Consider the following 17072-nt stretch of genomic DNA (forward strand, 5'->3'; position numbering starts at 1 on the left):
GCCAGCAGGTGGCAGTAGCGTCTCGGAGCGTCTATTGACACACAGGAGACCCGAAGAACAAGCTGCGCATTATGAAACCTTCAAAGGGTAGATACATTTACATTTTATCACTATAGTAGCACGGAAGTTGGCTTATTACAGTGATTTGATTGCATGTTGCGTTTTACTCGGATAAAATCTCCGGTTACTTCACCGTTTAAACGGAGCCAGTCACGTGACCGAATGTACCTTTCACGTCATTGAGAATGAATGAGGAGAATACTGAACATTGGTAAATCCAAACTAACCAACAGAACACCACCACAACCAAATCTGTCTCCGAACAACCATGAACACTTTAAAAAAAAAAAATATTGATATAAAAATAATTCCGCACCTCTTGTTCAGCCGTGCCTGACAGTCCTTGACCTCCTTGGTTCTCGGATGTCTGCTGTCCTCCAGCTGTTTCACAGCTTTGTTGACATCGTCAACTCTGTTCTGGACGTTGGACATGTCCTGCGTCAGGATACTCAACCTGGCAGACAGAAATGGACACCATTGTTGCCAACGAAACATGGCTAAAGACAGCACAGCAAAGCAAAGCTTACCGGTTCTGAACCACCTCCAGATCCTCCAGCTTCTCCGGCACATCCAATCCCACCAGCCACGTCTCCTTCTGACCCATCCAGAGCTCGCAAGCGTCCGTCTCGCTGAAGATGGTGTATAGAGCCATGGTGTCATCCAGCTTCTTCTGCCTGAGGTCCGCCAGAGCCATGAGCTCCATATACAGGTCCTTGATGCCCTTCAGACGTCTCTGGATATCAGGGGTGTTCTGCAGCTCCTCTGGCAGAGTGAAGGCCTGTTTGGACAGAGCGTCGATGGTGGCTCCATTCTTAATGGCCTCGTTTCTCAGGTCCTTGTGCTTCTTCAGTAGCCTCTGTGTGGTGTACTCATCATGGCCAACATCTTCGTTGCTCATGTGTCTCTTGGCATCCAACAGCCAGGCCTTGAGGTCATCAGCGTCTCCCTGGAACTGGAAGAACCTCTGAGTATCCTGGAGGTTTTGCTTGCGGAACGCGGCCAGCTCCTCCAGCAGCTTCCACTGCCTGAGGATGCTGTCCATACGTTCCTGAACTTTCGGGGAACCAAAGTGCTTGGCCTGGATCATCTTCTCGCCCTCCGATATGGCCTGATCCAGGTTAGCCCGCCGAGCCCCTAGCTCATCCTCAAAGGCACTGTGCTTGCTCTGGAGGACCAGCACGCTGGTCAGATCCTTGCCATAGTCCAGTGAGGAGAAGATGTGCTCCTTCTCCTTGATCCAGCTCTCCAGCTCTGCGACCTCCCACAGGAAGTTCCAGAAACAGCGGGACTGCTCCAGACGAGCTCTGCGTTGGGCTGCCAGGGAACAGAGCTCCTTGTAGCATAGGTCCAAATGTTGGACTCGGTCCTGGATGACCTGAGGATCACATGGCTTGTAGCCTGTAAGGAGATAAAGAGAAAAACAATGTTGCATTTCACAACAGGAAATCTCAGTTCAATCTATCTCTAACTTACACTGAACATCTTCCTCTATTTGCAAGCAATTGTGAATAAAAAACGTTTGGATTAATAATAAAGAGTTACAAACAACCACTAACTTCCTTGTGTTGTGAACCAAAAAAAGGAATAAATGTTTTTAACCATTTAAAAATGCACAAAAACACAACACAACTAAACGTACTGTCTCCGTTGGCGAACTGAAGTGCTGCAGCGCTGGCGTTCTGGACTCTCTCTGCCTGCACAGCAATGTCATTCTCCACCAACGCGTGTTTCTGGAGCAAGTCTTCAACCTCCAGCAAATGTTTCCCGAAATCCGGAGACAACAGTCGAACCTAAGAAGACAACATGGAGTTTTGAAACTACTCAACCACAGAAAAATCTGTGCTCTACCTTCATGTCATCCATCCAGCTGATGATGTAAAGCATCTCCTGGAAGATCCTCTGCAGGGTCAGGCTCTTGTCCAAGCGCCCTCTCCGGGCTTTCAGCAATTCCTGCAGGTAATCCCACAAACGAAGGACGTTGTTTTTCCTCACGTCGATCCTTTTGGAGTCATGGTAACGCTCTGACTCCAGCTCCTTGGAGATGTTGACCAGCGCCTGGACTCTTTCCTCGTACGCAGTGATATCTGTCTCGATGGCATCGTGCTTCTTCTTGGCAGCTTCCACTGCAGGGAGGTCGTAACCAAAGTTGTCCTGAGGACAGGCAGTTCAATGTTGTTATTCAGCGTGTAGTTGTAAACATGCCATTATGATATCATTGGGCACATGCAATGTCTAGTACCTGTCCAAGCAAAAAGACTTATATTTCAGAGCTCTTTAGCACAAATAATGCATCATGACAGAGAAATTCTAGGTCCATCAATCCTTTGTTTTTCACCTGAGCCACCAGTCTCTGGTTCTCCAGCAGCCAGGTTTCCCTCATGGCCGCCTTCCTGTCGAATCTCCTGGCCATCTGTTCCAGCTTCTCCTGCCTGATCAGCTCATCTCTCAGGACCCGCTCCCGCTCGTGCTCCGCCCTCTCCAGCCGCTCCCAGGCCTGTTGACGGGAGACATTCATCTGCATTCTGAACTCTTCATGAGGTGCTTAAAACACATTGTAAGTCTATATATTTTTCAAGTGATTCTTGTCAAAAGGGACGGTTGTTTGGGTCAGCTCACCCTGTTGATGTCCGCTACTAGAGTTCCTTCTTTTGGGGTGTACACTCTCTGGTTGTTGGCCCGCATGCGACTTTGGATAGTGAACAGCAGAACCTCTAGATTTCCCTTCTCCTGGAACCTTCAAAAATGGAAGTAAAAACAGAGATTAGCTATCAGGATTAAACTGCATGAATTATAATATAATAACCTGAGTATTAAGAAGGTAATTTAGGAGACAGCAGAGTCACACTCACTTGGGTGGCTTCTCCACCGTGCGGTAGGTGTTGAATGCTTGGAGCTGCTGCTGAACTCCGGTCAGAGAGTTGGCCAGCTTTCTGTTGTTCAGTACAATAATGGTCTGCTCTATCCACGTCAGCAGGTCTGAGGCCAGCGTCTCGTACTTGTCGATCATCTTCTCTGTCTCGATGGCATGGTCCAGAACCTGCAGGAGTCAGGAGGTCAGTTAAGGAAGAAGACCACAGAAGCTGCTGACCACTCTTCCTCACCTTCCCTACTCTCTTGCCCTCAACGGCCAGCTGCTTCATCTTGGAGAAGTAATGGTAGAACGCCACCACGTACGTGATGATGGACTTCTCATCTGGGTTTTCAGTGAAGACATCTGACAACAAGAGGCGCGTCAGTGACGGCATGGACGAACCAAAAACTCTTTCACTGACCTTCTGGATCCAAAAGTTTCGTCACGCCCAGCTGCTGTTCGGCAACGTTGAAGGCATTCTGGAGGTTGTGTGTTGGGTTGGAGCGCTTCAGGGTGGTGTAGTCCACGAGATCCGGCCTGAGATCAAAGTCGGCCCAAATAAATCATGACATAAGGAGGACATTCACAGCCAACACAACTAACTTTCACGTAAATTGTGACCTGCATTTGTTTACCTAGATAATTCGTGTTACATATATTCTGAGTGAAATGTGCTCAATCGGGCAGAAGGTGGCAGAAGTATTTTAGTGAGTGCATATTGTGAGTGAAAGTCAGGATTTCCGACTTGGGCTTTTTTGTTTTCCATTTTTTACATTTCTTACCAGAGACGGTCACGTGACCCAAAGTACTTGATCTAAATGGGTAAACCTTTGGAACATCAGTAAATTCAAAAGGTACCTACAGATCATTGCCCAAAAACATCAAAAGAGAATCCTCAGCAAAACACCTTGTCTTCATTTAAATGTGTCATAACTAAACTACACAGCTTCACTTCTGCAAACATCAGTGGCTCAGTTCCCCTCACCTGTGCTTGTGAATGAGAGCGTTGAAGGCCATGCCATCTTTCCAGCTGGTGGTGAAATTAGTGATGTTGACGTTGGGATATCTGCAAAAATAATCAGAGGGCAGGACGTGAGGCACCTTGAGAAAGATCTACGTGCGTATGTATGCGCTCAGTGACCAAGCAAAACAATGCCTCATCAGACTTAATAAGCACAAGCATCTTGATGACATTCTGCCATTCGAAACTCATTTTAAACGGAAGGTTATAAATCAGATTCACACATTTAAGAACAAAACGCAGCTTCAGTCCAAACCCTGCACTCAAATAAAGGAGCGGTGACCGAAAAAAACAATTATTAATAAGCTAATTTATTCTGAAAGTAGCATGATTTGAATCTGAAAACAGAGTCATCTCACCATACTGTGAAGCAGCTTTCAGAGTACATAGTGTACAGTTGGAAGCACTGGAGAAGCCAATGTGTCACTCACCCCGCAGTTTTCATCTGACACCACAGCAGAAGAGCATCCTTCGCCGAGCGGGTCTCCTTTTGGTCTGCTTGGCCCGTTTCCACAATGATGTCCTGGATCTGACAACCGCAAGCACAGCCCAAGAATCAATAATGAAGCTTTCATAGAGCGCCAAACCAGAATCTGCGGGGAGGTACCGACATGGAAACGAGCCAGTGACCTCCTGAACCCGAGACCGCCATTTATACCAAGTCTAAAGAAAAAAAATCCCACAACAGGCCTTGACCTTCAAAAAAGCGGAAACAGGAGGAGAGGACGACAACCATGGATGAGGAGGAGAGGTATGACAGAGGGTCAGTCATCCAACAGACTGTTCCTGTCATTATACAGTACAGATAGGTGAAGATCAAACCCGGCAAGAGCTCTAAATTTAGCCGCAACTCTATCTCCAGACTGAACAGCCACAGACAGATCAGTCTGATCTATTTTCTCATCTACTGTTCTGCAGCGGGCTGAACACCGCTGGAGGCAGAACCGTTTGAACTAGCATGACTAAAAATAGCAGTTGCGGCTGTCAAATTAAAAATAAATACAAGCCTCCTTCAAAAAGACGAGTAAGTCACAGACAGAGACGTGTTTTTCCAGCAGCAATCTGGAGACTTGGTCACAGACTGAAAGTGAGCAGGTGAACTGTTCGGCAAAGGAAGCCTCTATCGGTATCGGCTGGAGAGGAGAAGAAGGATTTCGATAATCCAGTTTTCATTTGCAAAGTTGATGCAATCCCTCGACATTTCTTAGCCATATATCCACATCAGGAGCTAACTGAGGAGTGATCTGGCAATGCAGTCATAGAGGCAAGTTTAAATGATGAGCTCCACAAGAAGATTCTTTTGATCTTGAGATTAATTTGAAATGTTGAGATGATGTTAAACTGCTTCCTTGAGTCAAACCTTTATTGACACATCTCATTTAAACAACATTCTAACAACCACTCTATGACCCACTGACACCTCCACTGAATGAAAATCTTTTCACATAAGAGGACGTCCCAAGAATATTTAAGTCGAGGGAAATGCCACTTTTCCTTTCTTTATCCTTCTAGAAATGAGACTGCACTGACGGATGGAAATATAAGTTTGAAAAACTTCAGGATAGAAGTACAAAAAATGTATCACCTGATCTTTAAGCTAACTGTATGCGTCCACATTCAACGTCATCTGATCTTTTTGGCATGAAAAAATATAAAAATAGCCATCGACCGGCCAAATTTAGCACTCACCTGGAAGCGAAGGATGATGGTCCAGATGAGGCCAAGGATGAGTCGGTGGTTGCCATCAACGATATCATGCGAGCCCATATTCTCCAGATGGACCCGCTGCTCTTTGAGAAACTGCAAAGCTTTGTCTACATTTTCCAAACAGTGGATGCGCATCCTGCCCTTTGTGGGTTTTGGCTTCGGATAACAGTGAAAAATGAGAATAAGTAAAAGGAATCTTCAAAGGAAAAAAGAAGGAAGCAGAGATGAAAGGTCTCACCAGACGCTCCCCTGAGAGCACCTCCAGCAGCTTTATCAGCATGCGTCCATCCCTGAGGTCCAGGTAGAGGTCGGAAATCCGGCAGCCCACACGGGACAGAATGGAGTTGACCCATTTGGTGAAGGTCTTTTTCTGAACCGCCTCACGCTCATCTGGCGGCAAAATTCAACAGAGCTCAGTTGAAAACATTATGGTGAAGGACAAATCCACATCAGCTTGAAAACACTGTATAATTGAATCCAAGTGGCAAGTGACTGGAACTCAACCTTAGAATTGCGGCATCTCAGGGGTTAAGTTTGACATCTCCATGACACAGACATTCAGACATTACCCTTCTTTTTAAAGCTAAAAGTACAATTGAATCAGGTTAAGTGTGATCAACAATATTTCAAAAGACACAGTACTTCATTATGCGCGTAGGACAGCAATATAATGTGGAAACAAGTGCTTGGCAGCAACTCCCAGGTTATACACAGCTTTTACTTAGAAGATCAAGATGGACTAGAGTTCCACCAAAATGGATACAAAAACAAGGCACAAACATTGTTGGCCAAGATTCTGTTATAGGCAGCCATAAAGTGAGACCTGTAAACAGAGCAGACAGTACAGTAGCCATGTCACGCTTCATTGTGTTGCCTTGGCAGCATACTGTATAAATCCTCATGGATGAAGCCTTTATGAAAAAATCATTGCAATTCAAACATTAAAACATGCTGTGGTACATGCATGAATGGCTCTCATTGAATGAGATGAGCTTCAATGCAAGCTATAGTTTTAAAACAAGACTTCACTGAACACAGAATTTCTTCTGTTCATCATATGCTATCTTTATGAAGTTAGAATTTTCAAAAAAATAGATTATTGCTGCTCTGCAACGAATACTAAAACATGGACAACATGAACCACCATACCGAGCATTTTAGCGAAGCGCAACATGAGGAGGAGGTATGATCTTGGATTTCTATTCCATAACAAAAGTGCTGTTCACAGAAATGCTACACTCGACAGGAAGACAGGGTGTAGCAACAGAGTTATTCCCTTTAATAGGTCACATAGTTCTGCTGACTTAGATCTTGAAAGCGTCAGCTCATGACATCGACTGCTGGTGAGTGAAGAACAATATCACTATAAAAACCACTTATTTTATACTGCAATTTATCGATTTTGTGATGGCTTACATGCCTTCTGTGACTTATACCAGACCTTTATAGTCAGTCAATGGACAGACTGTTAAATACAGGACCAAACAAACAATACAAAAGAATATAGGAAATATTCAAGCTCCAATACTAACCTTTATTTAAACTACAGAACTTTGTAATGATGAAGTAATGGGTGCACACACATTTTGGCAACGGAAGTTTACGGTTGCTTCTGAAGCAACCTACCTACAGAAGATCATGAATCATCAGGGAGAGTTCCACTTGAACTTAAATCCATGGTTAGTGAACCAGTTATGACAAGCAAACACACAACAACCAAATATATTTAGTGCTGAAAAAACTTCCGCTGCACACTTTTTGATGATGTCAATTGCCAATGGGTTCATAGACACTAGCTTTTTGGTCGCCAGGCCTCAAACTTGACACACACGGCTTTCAAGAATGAGACACCAGGCAAGTCCACCCCAGGATTCTCTCAATTTCTTGCACCACAACTTGGCTACACTAACAATCTGTCCACTTGAAACACACATACACAAGTGTATCTGCTGGTTTGCACGGCAGTCACCTGCTGCCCACAGGCAAGTGTCTTGGATGCTGCATGACCACATCACTAGTTCACAGCTTCTCATAGCACCTCACAGATAAAAACACTTCCACATCTCTCAGGAAAACACCGAAGCACAGTAAAGAAGGGGCTCCATGAAGTCAGTCGGTGGAGGTGTTGAAATGTGACATCAATCCTTGATGAAGCCTTGTCCTGCTGATGTCATGAAAAGCTGTTGTGATGTATCATGCAGGATATTTTTTGCAACTAAATGTAAAACCTATCTGTCTGGAGGCTTCATCTAGCCAACACTGCAGAGAATGATGGGGTCCCTTTAAGGACAAGCAGCGGAACTGAGCAGTAGAGCTGATAAAGACTTGCTGATTTGATCAGATGTGTCCCATTTCTAACCATCTTCACACACCAAAAACTCAGATCTGTCTCAGCTGATTTTGAGTTGACAGTGGCACAGCACATTTGGAGTGAGCCGGGCATGATAAGAACAGCTGGAGGAACATGGTTCCGTTACGAGTCCAGAGAAAGACTTGACTGATTTGAGTTTCCCCAACACTGAGCTGCTTGTGTAACAGCTCCAGTTTGTACTTGTTTTGAATGAAATATTAGTGTAGCTAAGTGGCGATCGTGGCGGACATGTTCTGTTCTCGCTGCTCATCAGCAACGTGTCACCTCTTGATTCAATCACCTCCCACATATCAGACCACCACGTACTAAACATTCTGCTGTTTCACATGCTTTTACTAAGTCATCTTGCATCCACCTATTGACTCCAGTGAAAGCCTAATGTCTTATTTATGCTGATGGATTTTCCCTGTACACTCTGAACCGTTGTTTCCCACAGTCAGCTTTTGTGGCCCAGTTCTCCCAGAACTCGCGCCAAAGTGACGGCACCGACAGGCCCGGAGCTAGAACAATGTACTGTGATGCAACACCAGTTTGGATCACGTTCATGAAGTGGGATCAAATTCATGCTCCCTATAGAGTCCAGGACAGATTGCTCCAGATAGTGTTGTAGTCAAGACCGTGTCTAGATCAAAACCATAGGGAGAACGAAAATGGGACACAGTCCATTAGTCACAGAGACATTCATTTCTAACTGAAAAAAAGTGCTCATTTTTTCAAAATAAATTAAGGACAATGCCAAAGGCCTCTGTCCTGGCTGTCACTGGTCTTGGTCCCTGATACCTGAAGCTACCAGCAATAGTCCGTGCTGCATGACATAATTGACGAATAAAACGCAACTCTCCTGACAAGTGAGGCGAGATTTGATCGGCAAAAGAAGATGGTGACGGCGAAGTTCATGATGAAGGTAGGTGCGACGAGAGGGTTAAGATGGAGACTAAAAAGCTGTCGCAACCCTGGCGGGTAATAAAAGAGCACATCCAAGAATCCGCCTTCTTCTGAACAGCATTTTCTACATTAGTTATTAAGTGAAACATGCACAGAACTACTTTAAATATCCACTTTATGATCCACCATTTTAGTGTGGATCACAACACAACACTCTTGTGACGTGTTTTAACTCCATCAGCGCCAAGACCCAGAAGAGGAATGAGATGGCTTCAAAATCTTTAGGTTTGAGGTCAAAGACTAAATGGTTTAAAAATAAACGCAGGCTGTTTTGGCTTCATATTTTTAGTTTGTTTTGTTTTCGCTGTTTGGAAATTAAAGTCATATACACCTGAAATTTAGATAATTTGAAGGAAATAAATAGTGAAAGTGGTCAAACAGGATGAACTAATACTCAAATAGAGTTCATGTACGAATCTTCCTTCAAGTAGTGACGCTCCAATTCTCCATTGCTGGTCGGTTGGAGGGATTTTTGGGTGCGAAGGCCACCCCATCTGTCATGTAACAAATGCTGTGTTATTTAGAGAAGCTTATAATGAGACAAAGCCTTTGAGAATACAGTTTGTTTACCTGCTAGACTGTGCATAGATGAGAGATGACAGCACCAGAAAATCAGGTGTAAAGGGGGGAAACCCAAATCCTGCACAGTTCCTGCACCCAAATTGTCTGGCTGCTAGTTATGCCTCCTCAGATGACATTCATGGGAGAACCTACTTTGTCTTCTTCACTTAACAAAGTCCATGATGTCTTCCATGAATCTATTTTTCTCTGAAGAGCTTTTTTATGTGCATCGGAATAAAAAATTCCAAAGACAATACTCCAACTCTAAATAGATTCCATTACCATATTTCAAATTTTACAATGGTGTCATCGCGCAGAACCCTTACAGCGCCTCCTTTCTTCAGAACAAAAAAAGTTTTGGTGAATGATGTATTTGCTTTTGTCTGTCTCTCAGCCTGTTTGCTGGTGCAAGACAGACTTCCACACTCTTAAATAAGCATATAGAATTTATCGCAGGTCACCTGACCACAGGTCTGAGGACTGAAGAAATAGGCTTCTCTACTCTTTAGATTTGAAACTCCCTTTTTCTATGTCCTGTATTTGTGCGTCCACTTTTCTGACTGAGCTTCAGGAACAAAAACACTGTTAGGAAATAACTTTATGACCATTTATTTGTATTAAAAGGTCAAGTTACCTCCACCTCCAGCGAATAGCTTGCAACAAGTCAACTTTTTTCTTGTGGTTTTCAAGCTCAAACTCAGAGCAATAGCCATGGCTCCTCTGATTTAATAAGCAGAGTTAGTCTATTACAGCTCTCAGATTCAGGAGAGCTTCCTTGTTTTTCACTTCTCACTTCTCGGCCGTTATTTGAAATCAGCCAGAGAGCAATGTTCCCTACCTTCCGTCTCCTACATTAGCCTCCACTCTCTAATGCACTCCAGTCATCAGGGACTTGGATAGCGTAGTGCAAGCTAACAAAAATCCACTGTGACGGCAAAACGCTCTCTGTTAAAACGTTAATAAGGAAGGAGGGAGGAGTTAAACTGTCAGGGAGATTGATTTGGTTTATTTATTTTACAACACAAGCATTCGTGATGAGAGTACGGAGGCTGACGTCCAAACACAACATTTGGTGAATTGGGGGGGAAGGAAGTTGGCCAGGCGGAATATTGAAAAAGGTTGTTTTTATATGAGAGGAAATGACACTAACAAGTCAGGAACGACTTTAGAGAGAAACACGTCACAACCTTTTTAGGAGTTTGCGCTATGAATAATTTACCAACAAGTCAGTGAACAATTGGGGCAAAGCTACAGCAACTGAGAATAAATAAATTAACACCTGGTATATAATTTCAAATGAAGAAGTCAGCTATTAGCAAAACATTTTTGAATATTTGGACGATAAAAATGGATCTGTATCATGCTCCAAAGTTGTTGTTTTTTGTTTACAGAAAAGCAAAACACACCACCAGGACCACCTTGTACCTTGGAGCTGCCTGAAGCGTCCATCCAGGATGGAGTTGAAGTAGATGTTGGAGGTGCTGTAACTCAACCAGCGGGAGCGTTTCATACTTCTGGCGGAGGAAGAAGAGGAGGAGGAAGATTGGGTTGCGGATGGAGGCTGCAGGTGAGAAGGCCGCTGCCGTCTAGGTGTGCAGGTGGACGAGGAGGAGGAGGACGTTGACACAGGTGTGATGCCCAGTGAGACCGGAGCCAGCGGGATATGCACCGTGCCATTTCTTTCCGGGTGATGCACTGGTTCTTGCTGCTTGCTGCCACGAACTGACTTCCGACTTTCAGGTCGCTGGACCCTGGGAACCGGTGGTGTGCTCTTGCTCCGACTGGTGCTGCTCACGCCGACAGCATAGGGCCGGCCGACGGCCTCCTTGCTTCCTCCGGTGCTTCGGTTTCCAGTGGTGTCCCGGTTCCCGGCCTTCAGACTGATCTTGACCTCCCGGAGTCGGGGTTGGCTGATGGGGGCAGCGCGCAGAAGACACGGGCTGGTCATCTTCACCCCCAAATCGGAACACAACATCTAACACAGGAGCTTCGAACTCCACGTCCGTCCTCGTCACTTCTTCAGGCTCTCTGTCCTCCTTTTCAGATCTCTCTGGTGCGTACGCGTGCACCCTCCTCCTTCCCTCCCTACCTCTCTCTCTCACTCCCTCCTTCCTCTTCCTCCCTTTCTTTCTTTCTCACTCCCTCTGCTCTGCTCTGCCTTCACTCATGAGCAGTACGAGGAGCTTTAGCAGTCGTCACTTCTATTCAGGACGGTTTCTCGAGCTCCATCCATGCATACAATATGCATCATTACATCTGCGTACTCTTGTTGAACGTTTGCTCTGTCGTTCCATACTTGGCGGCATCACTTAGGAGAAATCCCTTGCACAACTAATCATTTAAATCTGGGAGCAGCGTAAAGGTCAGCAGGACTAAAACTGGGTTGAAAGACAGCTTGATAGGACTCATATCTCTGATATATTTACAGGCTGTGAATTAAAGATGGGTGTTGTTCAGTTCACTGCGCATCCCTCTCGTGCACCTACACCCTCTCTCTGACAGGAAACCATGATTACATTACAGAAACATCAGCTTGAAAGCACTCCAACATATCACAGACGCTGTATTGATGTCGGACTACTTAGCGGGATAGCAAGAGGAGCAGTGTCCAATAAAAGGTTTCAAAGGTGGATGGTGCTCTGGTCAGAAAACGGCGCCCTGACAGGAGCTGCACATTTTCCTTTTGAAGCCTCCTCTGTGGTGGAAGACAAAGATTGTCAAACCAGGGTCCACCATAAAGACGTCAATTTCAGGAACATGACAGGCACTTTTGTCGTCCACAACATCAGGCAGGAGGTGACACACCTCAACCCTGAAAACCACGGCAACAAAAAGCTGCTGCTAGCTGGTACAGAAACTGGTGAACTAAATATTGGTTAAAAAGAAAGCGGGTTAAACTTTTGAATAATTTCAACCCTAACTCAACTTCAACTTGAACTCTGGAACAGTAAGTAACTCGCATTAACATTGGAAATGCTGCTACCAACACAAAAACAACTTATCCCTAGAAAACCATGAACAAGAACACAAATTGAGGGGTGTAAATAACGGTTTGCCTCGGACAGGTCGGCACATCAAACATGATTTGGGTTCCATTCTAACTAAGATCAAGACATTGTATGCCGCCATATTCCAATGGGGCGCAGAATGTTCAGTGCTTACACTCTACAATGGCATCTCCATGCTGCCGGTTTACAGTGTGAACGCCCCAATATTGGGTTCATCGTAAAAACCCCAGCGATGGGCTGAAACAGCATCGACCACGCTAGTCGTTCACCGATGGAATGCAAAATGCTGCCGGATGTCTAAGGGCCATGGTCCTGATGGTAACGCTCAACAGGGCAGATGGCAGGAGTGGATCGTGTCGTAGTGAGGGATAAGCTACCATCACAGAAGAGCTCCAATTGATAACATTGTCAAAGTCTTTCAACTGTAACAAGATCTGAACACATTTCTGCACAGGAATGCTGGAGCGTATGTGTTTCAATATAGTACCATGCAAACAACAACATCCCCTACTCTTATTCTCACCACATTTGTCATCCATTGGTCACATGAGGGACCACCTTGGCCAACAGCAGTCAGGTCACCCACAGACAACAACCTTGGGGAACCAGAAAGCAGCTCCCATGGACACTTTCCAGAGACAAAACTTTTTTTTTTCATGGACAGCGCTTCTAAATTTTCACTCTTTTAGTGGCTGGATTTTTGTGTATTTTCTTCACCAAACCCTGCTCATGTTAGCTCTTGCTAACCCACACTTTTACCGGTGCTGCATTTGCAATGGACTTCAATATACACGGGGGTGAAGAATCCACGACTGAGAGGGTTGGTGTTTGCCTTGCATACGTGCACCACTGTGTGCATGTGCGTGTTTGTCATAGCTTAGCCACAAATGTCAAAAACCTGCTGTCTTGGAGTCAGACAGACAAGGCAGCTGTCAGGACCACTCAGACAGGGAACATGCGGGGAATGTGCAAGTGATCCTGCCTGGTAGTTGTGGGTGTGGAGCCGCCCCAGCTGCTCCGAATGGACGAACAAACTGTCCACGCAAACAGCATATATGATTTTTCTTTCAGCAACCCTCCTTCTTAGTCACAGCGGCAGCATCCTGTGGGGGCCAAACTGTTTGGCCATGCAGCGGCTCACCTGCGAGGGCCTTGATGCGTGAGCGCTCAAACAGCCGCGCTGAGCTGTTGTCGTTGTCCAGCTCCTCGTCACAGACCTCGAAGCGTGTGTTGATATGGCTGTACTGCTGCGTGATCTCCGCATTGTCAAAGTCTGTGGTGGAGGTCATGGCGGTCGCCAGGGTGACGAGGTTAGAAGACGGCAATGTCCTCTCAGATGACAGACGAAGGAAAAGCGGGATCAGAACCTGGAACACTTAAAGCCTGGAAGTGAAAGACAGCAAAGTGTGAGCAGAATAAATGACAATGGCAGCTTCATTGCGGAGTCAGAATCATTTTCGGGGGCTACGTGGGCGAGAGGACCCTGTGTTGGTTATTGTTTCCAACTTGCCATAACCATTTTCACACAGCGCCTCTCTGAACAACCATCTTGCCAAGAGCGTTTGCATGGAACGGTCGCCCCTCAGATAGCTCTATCTGCACTCAGCATAGCTCCGTTATCACGCCGCCACAGGGGGAGGGAACCCCTCTGCACTCCAGCCTGTGACGTGGTTGTAGTTTAAATGATGCAGCATGCACATCTGAATGGTGCGTGTATGTTGAAGTCGGTCAGAATGGGGACACCCTGCACTGTTCAAGCAGAGAAAACCGCAGTTTCCTTCAGCATAAATTCAGACTCTAACAAACTCTCCCACATGTTTTCATATGATCACTTGTTTATGGAACAGTTACAGCTCACCTCACTTATATTTGATGTTACAAAGAACAGGTCAAATGTATACATAAGAGAGATGCTTCTGCTCAGCCAATTTTTGTAAATATTCTGAGATCTGCTGTGGAATCAAGGTAGTTCGCCACTCCTAAAAAATGAAAGGGAAACGCTTCATTTCTTTCCCAATATTTTGTTTATATTTTGTTTGACCATTACAGTCCAAGTTGTTAGGTAGGATGTATTCTGCAAAGGATGACAGTATTATCCTTACGTTGCATTACTTGTAGGTGCCAGGGGCAGCACCCAGAGCAAAATGGCTCCGTCTTCCTTCTGGAAACCTCCACCACCGAGGGACTAGATCCCACCAGCAGGTGACATGAGTATCAAGTATGGGGTACTCGGGACATGGCTAGCTAGGAGGAGGCTCCTGGTCTTATCCAGGCCATGAAAATCAATCTTTGCAGCACCAAAATTTTAGATTGGCATTTTAACACGTGAAATGAAAATCAAAGGCTCAACTAAAAAAATATATTCTATAAGGACTCAATGCAGAGTTTCCTGCAACTGCCTCCTGTCTTCATTATGTCCCTGAAAAAAATAAAAAATAAATAAAGTATGCACCAATAGCTGCTGGAGCGAGAGGGTACTCTTTGAGCAGAGTGATGACATCACAGCAGTCTGCCTCTGGCGCTGTATCACACACGAGCAGAAGGAGCTTATCACACCGATGATGCTCCACCCACCAGTGGAAACCTCCTTATCACCTCACAGGACTGACCACCACATAACGCACTCCAACCCTTTTAGAGCGCTAAACTGGCGTCATGCTGTGCTCGACAAACCACCCGTCGCGTGTGTTACTGAGCGCCACTCCGAGGGGTTTTCTGGACTCCTTCATTCACAAACTGCATGACGTCATAATGAAGCACACAGAAGTCTTCAAAGTCTGACGGTTAATTGTCAAGTCGACCTGTTTGAATTGGTGAATTGGTGGACAACAGTTCACCGTTGGCTCGTCTCCAAAGCTAAGAAGGCACAAACAGCCAGGGAAATAAAGATATTTTTATCATCCCTTCTGTTGCTCCACTTGCTTCCTCTGCTGACCCTTGGTGATTAAATGTGGATCACAAGTGTAAAAAATGTGACTCCCACACACACAAGCAAGCAAGGCCTCATGAAAATGGAACGCTCTGAGGCCAGAAGATAGCAGGGCAGTAGTAACGCAGGCAGGTGTGATCAACTGAGAGCGAAATAAAACACTTGTTGGAATATAAACATAAATGAAATGGAGCTTAAATTGGGCACAGGACGTCCAAAGTCACCTCACAAGTCCTTCACAAGCCGGCCTGTGCAGTATAACACGTGGCATGGTGTCAGAGCAGGCACTGAAAATAACAAAACAGCTCCATATGTCGAGCTGTTAGGCATGCTGGCAATGCCAATGAAGAAGGAGGAGGAGGAGGAAGAGGAACAGGTGGAGGAGAAGCAGAAGAAGAACGAGGAAGTGGCGGAGGTAGAGGATAAGACAATGACAACAAAGAAAAATGAGAAAGAGGTGAGAGAGGGAGAGGAGAAGGAAGAGAAGGAGGTGGACAAGAAGAAATGGAAGAAGAAGGAAGAGGTGAAGGAGAGGAGGAGGAGAAGTCGATAACAAAGAACGAGGAGGAGGTGGGAGAGAAGACGAGGAAGATAAAGACCAAGTTGATAAAGAAGAAAAGGAAAAAAGGCAAAGAAAGTAGAGAGAGGGATTGGGAAGCAGCAAAGGAAAAGAAGTAGTTGAGGAGATAGAGCAGAAGAAGATGAAGACAATGAAACAGAAGAAGGAGACAGGGATGAGAAGACGAAGGCAACAAAGCTGATGAAGAATAGAAAAGAAAGGGGGACAGGATGTGGAGGAAGAGAAGAAGAACAAGAAGAAGATTTAAAAAAAAGACCCAAGCAACAGACATTAAGAACTTGTTACCAGCATCAAGTGGCACTACAGACGTCACAAGTCTTTATGGGTGTAAGACAAGTAGGACAATAGATTCCACAAATGTTGCAATGAAATGTTCCAGAAGCTTCCAATGCCATGAGCATCATAGTTCATCAGAGAGAAGCAACTTTGTCAGTCTGAATTGAAAACAGAAGAACTATAATGTGACTGTGTGAGGGAGCTGGAGGAGGGTGTGGTGTCTGCAGGTGAGAGAGGATGCTTTGGATGGATGGATTTCCCTCCTTTATTTGCAATAATAATCCATCCATCATATGTGAATACACAAACTCACAATTTTTCCAGCTGGCATGAACCACTTCAGTGACACGGGGAGCTTGTTTTGACTGGAATAAAACAGAGCCAGAATTGATAGAGAACTATTCCTGGAGTGTTATAGCGAAAGCTCCTGCTTGTTCACACACTTATCCTTTTAAGGGGACTAACGTTTGGAACAGTTCGTCATCCCGACTCTGGCTCCTGTCATCCGTGTACCGTGGGTTGATCAAATATAACAACAAAGTGAAGCAAGGATTCGCTTTCAACTTTCTTTTGACAAAAAAAAAACAAAAAAAAACAGTTTTAAATAAAATCCAAAATATATTCACAATATCAGGGACATTTTACGAGACTTGTGTTTCGCAAACATATTTTAACATTAAATAAGTCATAAACTAACACGCGTAATGCGTTATTGAATATATATATATGTAAAATATACTACCATATATATAATTTTTTTACG

The 17072-nt window shown here is 45.0% G+C and overlaps 1 protein-coding gene across 4 annotated transcripts in view; it reads right to left on the reverse strand.

Moving 5' to 3' along the window:
- Nucleotides 1-17072, reverse strand: part of sptb (spectrin, beta, erythrocytic) — a 30053-nt gene that overhangs the window by 12561 nt on the left and 420 nt on the right. The window contains exons 2-16 of one of the 4 annotated variants that reach the window (XM_053844584.1): nt 16623-16674; nt 13666-13907; nt 5878-6029; nt 5622-5795; nt 4364-4461; nt 3897-3977; nt 3333-3448; nt 3162-3274; nt 2910-3097; nt 2677-2794; nt 2396-2554; nt 1909-2211; nt 1700-1850; nt 588-1458; nt 377-514 (exon numbers count right to left, since the gene is read on the reverse strand). In XM_053844584.1, coding sequence (XP_053700559.1) covers nt 377-514; nt 588-1458; nt 1700-1850; nt 1909-2211; nt 2396-2554; nt 2677-2794; nt 2910-3097; nt 3162-3274; nt 3333-3448; nt 3897-3977; nt 4364-4461; nt 5622-5795; nt 5878-6029; nt 13666-13813 — 2810 coding nt within the window. In that variant the 5' untranslated portion in view covers nt 13814-13907; nt 16623-16674. Of the gene's footprint in view, nt 1-376; nt 515-587; nt 1459-1699; nt 1851-1908; nt 2212-2395; nt 2555-2676; nt 2795-2909; nt 3098-3161; nt 3275-3332; nt 3449-3896; nt 3978-4363; nt 4462-5621; nt 5796-5877; nt 6030-6788; nt 6909-10941; nt 11579-13665; nt 13908-16622; nt 16675-17072 lie in introns of those variants that run through there. The other 3 variants (XM_053844583.1, XM_053844581.1, XM_053844585.1) reach the window with 3 other exon arrangements.

This window comes from Synchiropus splendidus, chromosome 16 (assembly GCF_027744825.2).
Source record: "Synchiropus splendidus isolate RoL2022-P1 chromosome 16, RoL_Sspl_1.0, whole genome shotgun sequence".
Lineage (NCBI taxonomy): Eukaryota > Metazoa > Chordata > Actinopteri > Syngnathiformes > Callionymidae > Synchiropus > Synchiropus splendidus.